This window comes from Penicillium waksmanii (genome assembly GCF_028829765.1).
Source record: "Penicillium waksmanii strain IBT 27052 chromosome Unknown utg000004l:1.0-5674109.0:1.0-5678898.0, whole genome shotgun sequence".
Lineage (NCBI taxonomy): Eukaryota > Fungi > Ascomycota > Eurotiomycetes > Eurotiales > Aspergillaceae > Penicillium > Penicillium waksmanii.
In genome coordinates this window covers 5140600-5155353 of record NW_026643251.1, presented here as the reverse complement: position 1 = coordinate 5155353, position 14754 = coordinate 5140600, and the positions used below count along the sequence as shown (strand labels likewise).

Genomic DNA, 14754 nt, shown 5'->3' with positions numbered 1-14754 from the left:
AGACCCTAGCAAAGAGCAGTGTAGACGAATAGTTTGGAGCCAAGATAAAGGTACTCGTAGCTGACAGGCTCCCTCAGGGCCGCTTATGAACCTCGGCCACTGAATCACCCCGGAAAATTCTTTTGGTGCCCCCGCAATCGATCGTCGGACATCTCGGCTCGGATGGACCCATGTGACGGTCCACAGCCACTCCCGTGCGACACATTACAGTGCTCTAGGTCGTAGAGGAGAAACTCTCCGAGTTAATAGGAACATCGATTCCGTTTTCAACTCTTTCCTGTACCTAACCGAGTACGCTTACTGGTAACTACACTTTACGGCTGAGATAAACCCAACTAGCCAAATTTCGCCCTAATAAATAAGAAAGCCTCTTGGATTTAGCGATCAAAGTAGAATCTCAAGCAAATTTCCGCCCACTGTAGCCATAAGAGTAAAAATGCAAGCTATCCTTCTTGAGGAGGATAATACAGTAAGATCTACCATTTTTGAACTCTCAGAGATCCTGACCGCATTGTTCCATGAACATGCCGGTGGGTATGAATTCCATGTACGATGATTTCCCCACAAAACACCATGTAAAGACGCATAACCGACGCTTTATTGAATTGGCCTCGAGTTTTCGGATTCCTATAGGCTTAGCGAGCCAATATCGCAGAAACAGTCCTACGGGAGGGGGTGGATTGGCGTTCTCTTCAAAGCTCATCAGCTGTGTGAATTGCAGGTTCAAACATTCTCCATCGTAGAACGCCTGAGAGATTCGCCCGTGATTGTGTCCCATTAATGATACGAGTAGAACCTATGATTGAAGAAGAAGTCAGTCAGATATCTGAAAGTCGAAGGAACTGATTAACTCACTTGGGTGCGTTCGATGACCAGGGAAACTTTTGGTATTCTCGTCTAAAGAGTGTATTAAGAGGAATTCCACTAGCGCCCGAAGCTCAAAGATTGTAAAATAATGGCCCCATTCACTAGCTTTATACCCACCCTTGAACATCAAAGCTGTGTGTGGTAAAGGACAAGTCGGATCATCATCTTCTATTACGTCTTCGACATGCCAAACGGGCATCTTGTGTGGATAGACAGTCCAGTGGGGCTCATATTGGAGTTGCAGATCATTTCGTCATGTGTTAATTCTATTGAAGATTAACCAAATTGCCGTGTAATCCAGATTACTTACTCACCTGTAGCTTTTGTGAAGCGGAGTAAGAATATCAGCACTTGGGGAGTTCATTGTATAGACTTGGGAAATCATGGTATCGGTGGGCTGTATTCAGATCTCGATAGACCCTTTCGAGGAGCCCTGACATAATGGTGCATATAAGTCAATGTCCGTTTTGAGCGATGGCGGGATGGTTTCTCCCTTTGCTCCCTCCAGGCATTGGGTGCATGTTTGTAGTTGTGAAATGCTGAATAAAAACCTTTTCTTCAAAAGTGCATTCCACGTCGACGCATTTAATTCTTTTGTAAGGTTTATTTAACTCCTTGCCATGCATATTCGTCTGCCGTAGCCTCTTTCATCTCTCGTGAATCTTTCAGAATTTCATCATAATCTGGGCGAGATTGGTGAAGATCTCTTTCGTCATATCTGCTATGCTCCGTAACGATAGAATATCGATAGGATACTTTTCAAGAAGGTTCTCCTCCTGTGGCTCAAAGTAGGCCGGGTCAAATTGGATATGGCCAGCGTCCGTGATAGCAACCTGAGTGGCGTAAATTTGACTGATTTGAGCACATCTGCAGAGCACGCTCGCGGGGCCTTTGTATCATTCGCGTCGAATCTTTCGGTGCAGGTTTTCAAACCAGCCTTTCCTTGCCTGGAAACTCATTCTTGGAATGGAAAATTGATGGGCTATTCTGGCCTGGCTGATCAATGTAGAATGAGTTGGTAGACAAGTAGGCAAGTAGACAAGGAGAACTAGAAAGATGACGGTTGCACATTTCCAATACCGATTCGGTACTGATCTACCGCTTCTGCATCGGGAGTCGGGTACGTACCTGTAGGGGAGCGGTAGTTAACTTCCGTCCAACACAGACAGTGGCAATCACCTGAGTAATTTTGCCCAGCTAAGTCCCTTCATGAAACGCCAACTCCACTCGCTCTTTCATCAGGCTTCCGTTCGCGAAACCGTCGCCACACCAGAAATCCGATCATCGTGAAAGCTGTCAAAGGTACCGCAAAAGCAAAATAAATCCACCAAAGGCGAGACACAACAAATGCAGGCTCATTATTCGCAGTGGATGTATCCAAGGCGATCAGGTTCGTTCCGAAAAGACTGCAGACAAAAGTGGCCGGGAGATAGAGCAGTGTCATCGCGGCGATAATCTTCATGGACGCACTATCCTTGCGTGCATCGCGGGCTATTTTGGTGCTTTCTGTGGCAATCTTCAAATTGATCGTGCTATCATGACCCGTGATGAGATTGTATAAAAGCGTCACAAAGTTACTGGTTCTTCGCTGCAAGTTCATGATTCTGCGGTGCCGATCATCGCATAAGTCGTGGAGCATAAGTAGGTCATCCCGGACCCTCCCATGCGTCGCATGATCAATATATGTCCCCTGGAGCTCGGCCAGTCTTCCAAGACGCTCATGATCCCGGAGGAGATGACCAATATTTGACGCGTCGCGCTGGTTATTGTGCTCTAGCGTTATCAGGTTCCGCGACATCTTATGCAGCAACTGTATATACCTCGAGAATCGATTAGAGTCCGCTACTTCAAAGATTGATCCCTGGTGAAGCTGCGTCTCGATCCAGAGAAGCCATTTAATCAGGTTATTCAGTTCCGTGTTTCGGGACGAAAGGACATAGAACATAACCACCGAATGAAGGGTTAGAGGATGTAAAGAATCATTCTTCTGGGAAATGCCCAGTTTCTTAACGGAAAGGCAACTTGGATCCGAGGATGATCCCTTAAATCTCTCCCCAATCGCGTGAATCAAATCGCGTAGCTCGCCTTTGGATTTCGGCAAAATATACAGGGTGTGTCCGGTCAGGAAGTCATAACGGAAATAGATAGGCTCGTACTGGTGAAGAAGCTTCATGTCGGTTGGGCCCCGGGAGCTGACGCTTGGGGTACTATCCAAAGGGCTAGTATCGTTTGCCGTATACGACAAATTCTCGCTGATATTATAGCAAATTTCGGTGGGCTCGTTAGTAGGCGAGGGGTTGATATGCATCCCAATGCAAAACTCACCGAGGCATTGGTGGCCGTTAACTTCTACGCATCGACCGTGATAGCTTGAGAGCAGTGGCGAAGATAAAAGAGCAACGTCTTCTAGTTTTACGTCCCAGAAAGTTTCGAATAACTTCTGGGTATCCCACTGGTCTCCCGGGAATGCCCCTTGTTCGGTCAATAGTCTTGGTTTTGTAAGTTTCATTTATCGCAGGAAAGGGTCGACCGGCATACATGACACTAATTAGTCCGGTTTTATGAGCATCTAGCGGTGATTCTGACCGTAAACGACGCTCAAAATCATAGGTATCTATCTTATATTAGCTTTAATTCGCGTCGGGATCGAGACTTAGTACCTTGGTCTAGGACATTTATCAAAGGATCGCTCGAAGGGGATGCGACATGCACTTCAGACTGCCCTTGACATAAGAAGAGAGCGTTTTCCAGGACAAACCTGGGGTGATTGTCTGACATTGTGTGCCAAGGGCCTTTTCACATTATTTTCAACGCCGAATTGACAATTTAATGAAACACAACTCACGACCGTGGGAAAAAGAATCTTGACTGGATCTAAAATGAGATGTTGCAAGCAGAGAATAACACGAATTCGAGGTCGTGCTGAAGCTGGGGCACCGGGCGTTTGTTGGGGTCCGTTCTAGTTTAGCGTGCGTAAGATGGCGGTGCAGTCGCTGCATTAGCGTGCAATGTTGTAGCTGAAGAATGACCCCGGGGCCTTTTGCGTTATTGCGTTCCGGATTGCGATCGCCACACCACTTCACCAGCCATTACTCCGTGTATCTCAGCTACGTATTATTTGCGAGCTGAAGGTGGAGGTGGAGGGCCAATGAAGCGACCTTAAGCTTTATCTGGCTTCAAAAGAAATTAGCCACATTTCTTACTTCAACGAGTTCAAGTTGCGGGCAGGGTGTCGCCCCACATTGGCAGAGCTTGAATCCCAAGGTTGCTGTTATGTAAACCATACGAATGCTTCAAGTTTTTAATGAACGAAGATGATTATTAAAACAACCTCTGATACAATTAGTAGATAGAGGCATATCGAATACTAGTGTATTTGAATGTTTATAGTATTTGAAAGGTATGAAAAAAAAGCAAAAGCAAAGGCAGCCTTTCAGACTCAGTGACTCAGATACTACACCTTCTAGTGAATAAGCAACCAGAGCATCACTACCGCCACTCTACATAGTGGACGCGGGAAGTTTGAGTCTGGAGCATCGATCATACGTTGAGATAAAATAGTACTCAGTAGACGCGGAGACTTCCATGCTAGATCGTCAAAAGATTCCAAGGTTATTTAGCCTTTATTTTCAAGGTTACAGTTCAATCAAAGATAAAATCCTTGGAATAGGGTGTAAATCCCAGCCTGGGATAGCAAAGGGCTGTGTTCGGGTAGATTGTAGTAGTCTAAGCCCTGGGCACTGTCTGGAGTTCATTTAGTTCCCTGCACAAAGTAGTACTTCCGAGTTGAACTAATACTAGTAACTTCCAAGGTTCTACTAGTACTAGTAACTAATGCTTGGCAATTAAAGAATCCTCTAACGGCCACAAGGAATGAGCTTGACGCGTGTAAATTGACGGACAGCCTTATCTTATCGAGATATAGAGTAGTGATCTACTCACCCAAGGCTGTGAGATACATAGGCTACGATCGGAAATATATGTACTGGCCAGACAATGTACATGTACGAGTACATATTCTGGTGGAGGCAGGTGTTTGTTACATTAGTCAGTCATGCGGGATACAGATCCAATGGTTAGCGCGGGGCTAGATTAGTCGCCGATGGGCAATGTGATGTTTGAATGGTCGATAATCCACGGTTGATGTTTGGGCTGAAGCATACAATTGACCTATCGCAAGGAGCGAGCCAGAACAAATTGCACATGCTCTTTTTGTGCTGCCTGGCGAAGTCATGCCGGCTATGAATAGATGCTTTGAAGTGGGCGATCATTGGCCAATTGTGTTACCCGAGGGGTCCAGCAAATCTGGTCGCGCACCACACTAGCGAGTGAGACAGGCTTGCGACAGCCACGGTGGAGCAACGCCTGGTGGAGCAATTTAGATGCGAGGCGGCCAGCCGGAGAGAGTGGGTGTGATGACGGGCCAGGGTAGGAGAGAACGGAGAGCGAAAAGATGAGACACCCCGAAAATGAAAAGAGGGTTTTTTTTGTTCTCATCCAGGGTCTCGATGGTGTGTTGAGGCGCAGCAGCACAATCTGGCCCAATTCCCTCGATCGTCGCTGTGATCCCCACCGCCTAGACTTCGCGTCTCGCTGCCAAGCCAATACCCAGCGCGCATCGCCAGGGGTAGCATTTAGACATGAACACTGTACTCCATACACTGTACCGCGTAGGTAGATGAGATGCCGATGATCAGGGATATGGGGACAGCGGACGGGAGCGTCAATTGATCGATGCCTGGAGAGGAGGGGGAGGGCGAATGTAAATAGAAAGGGTCTCAGCCATCACTCCACTCGACAATGCAGATAAGTCTGGGTGCATGGGTACTGGTAGTGGTACAGAGTACGGAGTACTGTGTTGGCACTGCCGCTGGCACATTGGCACATTGGCACAATGTTACTCCGTACGTGCCTCTCATTGCAGTGTGGTCTGCTGGGCATGTAGAGGCGTAAGACCCTGGCGGGAGAGTCGGGATAGGGGGTGGCCAACGACAGATTGGGGCCAGTTTCAGGGTCAGATCCACTTTTTCCCTGGGCCCCTTACGGCGATCGACCAGTGACGGTCAATGAGAGTCGGGGGATAAAGTGGGTGGGAGGGTAAAAGTGGATGCTCAAGTCTCGTAGGGTGTTGGTGTGTTGGTGTGTCGTCCGGGGCCAAGCAAGAAGGGAAAGGGTTCCCCCCCGTCATACAAAGTGTCTTTCCCCCCCCCTTGCTAACTTCTTCCCTTCTTTCTCTCTCCCACATTCTTGTCGTCCTTCGTTTTTCTAACCACTCTTTAATTCTCTTTTTCTTCCTCTGGAATTTCATCTCACCTTAATACACTCTTTAGAACCACAACCAAAATGAAGGCCAACTTTATCTCTCTGGCTACTGCCCTTACCCTGGGCGCCAGCCTCGTCCAGGCTGCTCCCTCCGTTGAGAAGCGCGACAGCGACATTACTCCTATCACTGTGAAGGGTAACGCTTTCTTCAAGGGCAAGGAGCGTTTCTACATGCGTGGTGTCGACTACCAGCCTGGTGGATCCTCCAAGCTGTACGTTTCACACCCAACACAGCAATAGCAGTGCCAAAAAACCAAAAAAAAAACATCAACAAAGATATCCAATCTAACACATCAATCAATTAGGTCCGACCCTATCGCTGACGCTGAGGGCTGCAAGCGTGACATCAAGAACTTCAAGGACCTTGGTCTGAACACCATCCGTGTCTACTCCGTCGACAACTCCGCCGACCACGATGAGTGCATGTCCGCTCTGGCTGAAGCTGGCATCTACCTTGTTCTGGATGTCAACACCCCCAAGTACTCCCTGAACCGCAAGGACCCCGCCACCTCCTACAACGATGTCTACCTGCAGTACATCTTCGCTACCGTCGACAAGTTCGCTCGTTACGATAACACCCTCGCCTTCTTCTCCGGTAACGAGGTCATCAACGACGGTCCTTCCTCCAAGGCTGCTCCCTACGTCAAGGCTGTCACTCGTGATCTCCGTTCCTACCTGAAGGCCCAGGACCTCCGTCAGGTCCCCGTTGGTTACTCCGCCGCTGATGTCAACACCAACCGTCTCGAGATGGCTGAGTACATGAACTGCGGTACTGATGACGAGCGCTCCGACTTCTTCGCTTTCAACGACTACTCCTGGTGTGACCCCTCCTCCTTCACCACCTCTGAGTGGGACCAGAAGGTTAAGAACTTCACCGGTTACGGTCTCCCCCTGTTCCTGTCCGAGTACGGCTGCAACACCAACACCCGCAAGTTCGAGGAGGTTGCCACTCTCTACTCCACCAAGATGACCGGTGTCTACTCCGGTGGTCTCGTCTACGAGTACTCCGAGGAGGGCAGCAAATACGGTCTCGTCAAGATCTCCGATGACAAGGTTACCACTCTCAAGGATTACGATGCTCTGAAGTCTGCTTTCGACAAGACCGACAACCCCTCCGGTGATGGCCAGTACAACGCCACTGGTGGCTCCAACCCCTGCCCCAAGAAGAACGCCCCCAACTGGGCCGTCTCCGGTGACGCTCTGCCCGCCATCCCCGAGCCCGCCGAGAAGTACCTGAAGAACGGTGCTGGTAAGGGTGATGGATTCAAGGGTGATGGCTCCCAGAACGCTGGTACCCAATCCACTAGCACTGCCACCTCTGGCTCCGGCGAGGGTACTTCTGCCACTGGCACTAGCAGCAGCTCCGGCGGAGGTACCACCTCTTCCGGTGCTGCTTTCGCTGTCCGCCCTGCTACCTTCGGTTTCTCCGCTGCCCCCATCGCCGTCTCCCTGGTGACTGCCATGTCGACCCTTGTCGGCGCTGGTATGATTCTTCTGTAAACCTTGCTCGACAAATTTGTCTAATTTATTTCTAACTTAAACGCCGTTTCTGTTTCTCGCGCGGCGAATTGCATCTCTATTTTGCTAGGCACTTGCTTTGTTTGGATTTCGTTGGATGGACCTCTGACGGGGTTTCAGTGTACAGTAGGCCATAATCCGGCTACTTCTATGGAATATGATTCTTATAAAACACATACATTGTTCCATATCCAGACACTGCTCTAGTTTCTGTTGAGACTTTAAATTTACAAACTCTTTCTAAAGCTTCGACTTTCCTTGTTGCAGAGTATGTGCGTCCCAATCCACCTTTCGCTTCAAGCCGAACTCCCTCAAACCATGTGCACCATCAGCATCGGACCGCATCATCTCGTCGAAGAGTGTTTTGATCCCCGCAGCTTGCTTTTCACCTCCACCATCCTTCCAAGCAAGCCGAATAAGTTCCTTCGACATGCGTGACGCATTGGGAGACGCAATCCTCAATGCGTCTAGCAGCGCATCCAACCTCAAATTCAACTGCTCTATATTTCCCACAACATCGGTTATGATCCCCCGAGTCATTAACTCGGATGCTTTAACTGGCCTCGCAGACAACATCACCTCCCTCGCAAACGATAGCCCATATTCCCTGATGACATATTTAGAGATAGTCGCTGGACAGAGACCCAACTTCACCTCGCTCAGAGTCATGACTGTCGAGTTTGTGGCGATACGAATATCACAAGCAAAAGCCAGACCGACTCCTCCACCAAACGCAGGCCCGTTGATGGTAGCAATTGTCACCTTCGGCGAAGTATCGATGGCCTCGAATAGCGTAGTTAATCTTGCATACTGCGCATCGCTAGCCGATCCACCTCGCGCAACAGGCGTACTATCTTTGCCCAGATCCATACCTGTGCAGAAGAACTTGCCATTCGCCGTGATGACGATCCGAGATATTTCTGCATCGTAATTGGCGTCTGTCACGGCTTTAGTGATATCGGAGATCATCGTGGCTGTCAATGCGTTGCCGTTCTTTGGCCTGTCAAGGGTGATCTTGAGATTGACGCCCGAGCGATGAATTAACAACCCATCCGTTTCGGAGATCAAAGTCCACTGAAGAGGCTTGGTGTGCTGCGACTTGGAAGAGCCAGAAACAAGCTTGGCGCTGCTCTTAATCATTAGAGCCGTGCCCACCCGACTCGAATTAGTTATCGACAGTTGCTTCGATATCCAAGTCCCCACCTCAGTCAACCGGGCTAAATCAACACCCGTAGAGATGCCAGCATTATTGAACATGTACACCAAATCTTCCGTTGCGACATTGCCCTTAGCACCAGGCGCAAATGGACACCCGCCTAGTCCCGCAACACTGCTGTCGAAGACGGTAAGACCGCAGGTATACGCCTCCCAGACATTGGCGACAGCTTGTCCATAAGTGTCATGGAAATGCCCAGCCAGTTTGGAGAGAGGGATATTGTTATCTTTCAGGTAGGCGAGTAGACTGTGCACGTTGGACGGGGATCCCACGCCGAGGGTATCGCCCAGGCTTATCTCGTAGCAGCCTGCTTGAAGTAATTCCTGTACACAATGGAGCACTGCGGAATGTGGCGTTTGGCCGTCGAATGGATCTGCGAAGATGCAGGAGACGTAGCTGGGAGAGTTAGAACGTGCTAATTCGTTGCGCTGAAAACCACAGGTCATGATTCTTTTCAAATAACTTACCCACGCACTGCAATCTGGGATTCACCGGCTTCTTTCGTAGCTAAGGCTAATGCAGCCACTCGCTTCGCTCTTTCAATCCCTTCTTGCACGGTACAGTTGATGTTGGCTTTACTGAATCCCTCGGTCGCACTGACGAACACAGCGACCTCTCGAACGCCATGCTCAATAGCAATCTTTAGACCCTTCTCATTAGGAACAAGGACAGGTAATCGGAGTCGTGGATTTTGTAGAAATTTCTTCAACTCCTCATCCCGGAGCACCTCCCGACAGTCTTTCAGTTGAGGAATGGCGCGCGGCGACACAACAGATGTCAACTCAATAGTAGAGAGACCTGTCGCTTGAAGTCGTCGAATCAATTCCAATTTCGTTTGAGTTGGGACTGAATCACGTATGTTCTGTAGTCCATCGCGTGGTCCTACTTCCACAATTCTGACTGGGGGTGATTGCTGGGCCATTACGACTGGAGTTTGTGAGATATTCCGATTTAGAGGAGCTTCTTCGCTTATCGTGAGAACATTCTTTGAATGCGTTTGCTTTGTTTCATCGGATCGCATTTCGGTCGTGACCTCATTTGTTGTTCTCAGATGTAACGGTCCGGCGGACCGGAATGACCGGACCGACGAACTTTGTGTCGAGGCAAAAGCACCAACGTACGTACAGCCTAGCCAAAACTGTGCTTGCGCAATTTTTGGTCAAATGGCACATTTTGCTCTAGTCCTGTCGCGAAACGTTGCGGGGCGTATCCGGCGCTATTTCCTGGGGAAGTGCGGGACAAGAAAGAGGTGAGGTTTATTAGTACTAGGGCGGGTGGCCTAATCGGGAATGTTCCAAGGTTACAGTAGATATTCTGTCTGGGCAAATGCCTAAGAGATTCAAGATCCATAATGAATAAAATTCCTAGAGCTTGGCTTTAACGGGCCCATTGTGAACCAGGATATTTCCGATATCACAAAGAACGTGCTTCTTGATCTTGCCACTGCCGGTTTTAGGGAAGTCGTTGCTAATACCAGCATCGCCAAGCCAGAAGCAATATGCAGGGGCTTTGTGACGCCCAAGAAGCTGTCCCACCCATTTCTTCAGTTCCTCATTCTTTGGACGTTGAGTCCCCTCGGCTTCTTTCAAAAAACATCCAACTACCTCGCCGTATCTCTCGTCCTTGATAGCCACAGCGCTGGCCTCCTTGACCCCAGGATGTTGCATGAGCCTTTCTTCAATTTCTCGGGGAAAGATGTTTTCACCACCGCGAATAATGATGTCCTTGATTCGCCCGGTGATATGGGCATATCCATCGTCATCAAGAATGGCTTCATCACCGGTATGCATCCAAAGAACGCCATTCTCATCTTCCTTCATGGATTCCTTGGTCTTTTCCTTATTTTTCCAGTAGCCTTTCTGTAAAGCGAACCCACTTGTGCAAAGTTCGCCCCGTTCACCTCTGTGAAGCAACTTGCCGTTGGGATCAATGACCTTTGCAGAAGTATGCGGGATCACTCTACCGACAGTCGTGGTCGCCTTTGATTCAGGATCGCTGAGCGACGTGATGAATGTAACGGGACTAGTCTCCGTCATGCCATAGGCGATGAGCATTTTTTCGACTCCCATTTTCTCACGTAGTTGATCCATCAAGCCCTGTGAAACCGTCGAGCCACTAGCAAGGCCGGTTCGAAGACGTCGTGGTCGCTGCCCTGTCTTTTCCATGACTTCCAGCTCGGACATGTACATTGTTGGAACGCCTAGGAGCACCGTGACATCCTCTTCCACAAGTGCGTCCACAACCTTTCTCACGTCGAAGAAGTCGGAAGGAAATACGATGGTACTACCATGCGTATATGAATCGAGGAAGCCTAGCACAAGGCCAAAGCAGTGAAATAGAGGTGGTGGGCAGCAGAGGACATCTTCATGGGTCAAAGCCATTGCATCCCCGACGAACCGGGCATTGTTGATAAGGTTTCTTGTATGAGGTGAGCATATATAATCAACTTTCTGGGCCGGAAAGGTGACTCACGTGTGAGTTAGCATGGCTGCTTTTGGAGAACCGGTGGTTCCTGTGGGATCTGATGAGAATTGGAAGGAATAATTGCGGCTGTATTGGTCTTCATACCGGAGGTGAATTGCAAGTTAAGAATATCATCAGGGCGAACCAAAGACTCCGCACGCTTCAAGACAGAGTCATTCATGAAAACCGAATACCCGTTCGAGGTGAAAGTGTTGTATGTTTGCATCTCAAGTCCGGCCTCGCCGACTTCGCTACCCCCGAGACAAACGACACGACGCAGATCAGGGAGGGTGGGGTTCTTTCGACTTGACCCGCGAAGGATATTAATGTGTTCCGACAGGCTTCGAGAGCCGACTTCAGACGCAAGAAAGACGAGTTTGCATGCTTTGTTCCAATCAGTAGATGAACAACGTGAGATATCATAATGACTTACAGCTCTTCTGGACAGCATTTCTGAGCTCGTCGGCGGTGTATGTGTTGTTTAGTACAACGACTGGGCATCCAATACGACCACCTGCCAAAAACACCTCGATGTATTGATAGCAATTCCCTGCCATAATGCCAATGCAGTCACCATTTCGGAGACCCATCTCAAGCATTGCCTTGCCGAGTATTTTCGACCGATCTGCCAACTGGCGATAGGACAATCGCACATTTTGCCACGAAAATACAGCAGCTGTGTGATGCTCATAACGATTTGCTTGCTCATCGATCAGTGAGCCCAAGGTCTTGAACCATAGAGGTGGCTCTCTGGCACCGTGAACCAAGGCAGGTGTAGGGGTCATGATGGGTAACGAGTTTGGATGAAATAGATAGAATGAGAAGACTTGAAAGAGAGTGGATAGAAGGCTACTCTCTTGTTGCGTATTAAAATTGCAAAAACAGGCTCATTGAATTTAGTTCGTTTGTAGTTGGTCCGTTCCGTGACTTTCAGCCCCGATTCCGGGCACCGGACCGAACCCCCTCCAAGTCCGCCCCGTAGTTATTTTGTATTTTGTACTTCCCTTCAACAAAGTTATGACATACCCACAGCGTTAAAACAGTCAAAGTTTTGAAAGCTGATAGTCATTCATCCAAAGAATTCCTTCCCACAATGACGACTGGATCATCATACCCCAGCATCAGCGCCAACCTGGACCTTCGCGGAGAGCAATATCAGTCGAATAAGGAAGGCTGGACACCCATTCTTGACAAGTTTGAAGATGCCCTCAAACAAGTGTCCGTCGAAGGAAATGATGCCTCTCTTCTTCGACATCAACGACGTGGCCAACTCTTACGTAGGTCGTGACTCATGTGCTACCTATCATGTCTACTGCTGACTAGAAAGCCCGTGACCGAATTTCTCTTCTGCTAGACCAGGACTCACCCTTCTTGGAGGTTTGCGCCTTCGCTGGATACGAGAACAGTGAATCTACACCCGGGGCAAATATCATCGCAGGCATCGGAAATGTGTGTGGCAAGCCGTGTTTCCTTCTATCCCATGTGCCGACCTCCCAAGGAGGAGCATGGAACAGCATGACTGGTATGCTCCTTTTCCACAATTTACAGATGGTCAGAGCTGACTCAAAACGTAGTCTTGAAAGTAAACCGTTGCTTGGAGATCGCGACTGAGAACGATCTTCCACTCATCTCTCTCGTGCAATCCGCTGGCGTTTTCTTGCCGCAGCAACGCACCGTTTTCCACAAGGGTGGCCAGCTCTTCTATGACCTTGCGCAGAGATCAGCCGCAGGAAAACCGTCCTGCGCAATTGTCTTTGGGTCATCGACTGCAGGAGGCGCTTATCACCCAGCATTATCTGACTACACCATCTTCGTTGAAAACCAAGGCCAGGCTTTTCTTGGTGGGCCACCTTTGGTCAAGATGGCCACTGGGGAGGTTATCGAAGCCGAAGAGTTGGGAGGAGCTAAGGTCCATGCTACAATGACAGGACTTGCAGACCAAATCGCGACCGACGAGTAAGTTTGCCTCCGAGTAATGTTTTTGACATTGCGCTTTTCCTAGGTATTGACATCGGACACCTAGGTTTGATGCTATTCAGAAGTCTCGGGAATGGGTCGCCTCACTGCAAATGCGCACTCAACCAACACTCGGGCTGATAGAACCTGCGGCACCGCGTTATCCAGTTGAAGACTTGCTCTCCCTGGTTAATCCAGACATTCGAAAGCCCTTCGACATGAGTGAAGTCTTACTCCGTCTTGTTGATGATTCGCGTCTCTCCACGTTTAAGCCCAAGTATGGACCAAATATCATCACGGCCTGGGCACACATAATGGGTATGAGAATCCCCGATATCATCTCGAAATAATGCTAATCCTAACCGCAGGACATCCTGTCGGTATCGTGGCAAACCAAATCTCGGTTATCAATCCTACCGAGGCTGCAAAGGCTGCGGCCTTCATAAGAATCTGCAATCAACAAAACACACCGATCGTGTTCCTCCACAACGTGACAGGGTTTATGGTCGGAGCCAAAGCAGAGCACGCCGGAATCATCAAGATGGGCGCCCAACTGGTATCCGCCGTCAGCTGCTCGAAAGTCCCCCATATCTCCATAATTCTCAGGAGCGTCCTACGGAGCAGGCAATTACGCGATGTGCGGGAGGCCATACAAGCCCAGGTTCCTGTTCACCTGGCCAACCGGGAAATGTAGCGTAATGGGAGCTGATCAATTGGCCGGTGTCATGGAAACTGTGCAATTGAAGAGTGCCCAGTCGAAGGGAAAGGCGCTTTCACCGGAGAAACTACAGAAGCAGATTCAGACGTTCAGGGACACGGCACAAAGAGATGCCGAGTCCTATTCTACAAGCTCGTCGCTGATCGATGATGGCATCATCGATCCTCGTGATACTCGGGATGTGCTGGGTATTTGCTTGGAAGTGGTTTCTCTCCAAGGTGTTCGTGGCGCAGAGTCGCATATGGGACTGGCGAGAATTTGAATAGCTTCAGACGTGTAAACAGATGCGAATCGCATACTCCGTAGATCTTTCAATTTCTATTTCGGACATGTGAACTAAAGCAAAATATTCAATTTTTTAACAACCCCCCCTTAGTAATGAATGTCAAACAAGTCTCGCATATAAGATGAGGAGCAAGAAGCTAACAAACGACCATACTTTGAAAATTGTAGCATCTCCAACTTCTTTGATTGGAAGATTTGGCTCCGGTCCGGTATCTCCACCCACTCGAGCAAGTCCGTTCGGACCGGCGTTTGCATACAAGTCAGCCATCAACCAATCAAATCACGTAAATCCACGGTCCGATGGGTCCCCTAGAACTGGCGGTCCGGACTGAGCCAGTGGAAGGAGGCCCACATTATTATAGTAAGTGGTGTTCTATGGAAACTGTTATGCGCGTTGTAGTCCAGCCTC

General features: G+C 49.1%; 6 protein-coding genes across 6 annotated transcripts; 2 read left to right on the top strand and 4 right to left on the bottom strand.

The window, feature by feature from the left end:
• Nucleotides 1–692: 692 nt before the first annotated feature.
• On the bottom strand, nucleotides 693–1066 carry N7481_004747 (uncharacterized protein; the record flags this gene model as incomplete). The annotated part of the gene is made up of 2 exons (XM_057263966.1): nucleotides 693–796; nucleotides 856–1066. The coding sequence occupies 2 exons, from the start codon at nucleotides 1064–1066 to the stop codon at nucleotides 693–695; spliced, it is 315 nt and encodes a 104-aa protein (XP_057125627.1).
• Nucleotides 1067–2074: 1008 nt separating this feature from the next.
• N7481_004746 (uncharacterized protein) lies at nucleotides 2075–3040 on the bottom strand (the record flags this gene model as incomplete). The annotated part of the gene is made up of 1 exon (XM_057263965.1): nucleotides 2075–3040. The coding sequence occupies one exon, from the start codon at nucleotides 3038–3040 to the stop codon at nucleotides 2075–2077; it is 966 nt and encodes a 321-aa protein (XP_057125626.1).
• Nucleotides 3041–6210: 3170 nt separating this feature from the next.
• On the top strand, nucleotides 6211–7689 carry gel1 (1,3-beta-glucanosyltransferase gel1; the record flags this gene model as incomplete). Its single annotated transcript, XM_057263964.1, has 2 exons — nucleotides 6211–6401; nucleotides 6495–7689. 2 exons carry the CDS (start codon nucleotides 6211–6213, stop codon nucleotides 7687–7689), a joined length of 1386 nt encoding a protein of 461 aa, XP_057125625.1.
• A 258-nt stretch (nucleotides 7690–7947) lies between these two features.
• Nucleotides 7948–9845, bottom strand: N7481_004744 (aldolase; the record flags this gene model as incomplete). The annotated part of the gene is made up of 2 exons (XM_057263963.1): nucleotides 7948–9319; nucleotides 9391–9845. 2 exons carry the CDS (start codon nucleotides 9843–9845, stop codon nucleotides 7948–7950), a joined length of 1827 nt encoding a protein of 608 aa, XP_057125624.1.
• Nucleotides 9846–10287: 442 nt separating this feature from the next.
• On the bottom strand, nucleotides 10288–12171 carry N7481_004743 (acetyl-CoA synthetase-like protein; the record flags this gene model as incomplete). Its single annotated transcript, XM_057263962.1, has 4 exons — nucleotides 10288–11341; nucleotides 11396–11435; nucleotides 11492–11770; nucleotides 11820–12171. 4 exons carry the CDS (start codon nucleotides 12169–12171, stop codon nucleotides 10288–10290), a joined length of 1725 nt encoding a protein of 574 aa, XP_057125623.1.
• Nucleotides 12172–12479: 308 nt separating this feature from the next.
• On the top strand, nucleotides 12480–14322 carry N7481_004742 (acyl-CoA carboxylase subunit beta; the record flags this gene model as incomplete). Its single annotated transcript, XM_057263961.1, has 6 exons — nucleotides 12480–12663; nucleotides 12741–12908; nucleotides 12961–13342; nucleotides 13410–13660; nucleotides 13711–14003; nucleotides 14089–14322. 6 exons carry the CDS (start codon nucleotides 12480–12482, stop codon nucleotides 14320–14322), a joined length of 1512 nt encoding a protein of 503 aa, XP_057125622.1.
• Nucleotides 14323–14754: the final 432 nt, after the last annotated feature.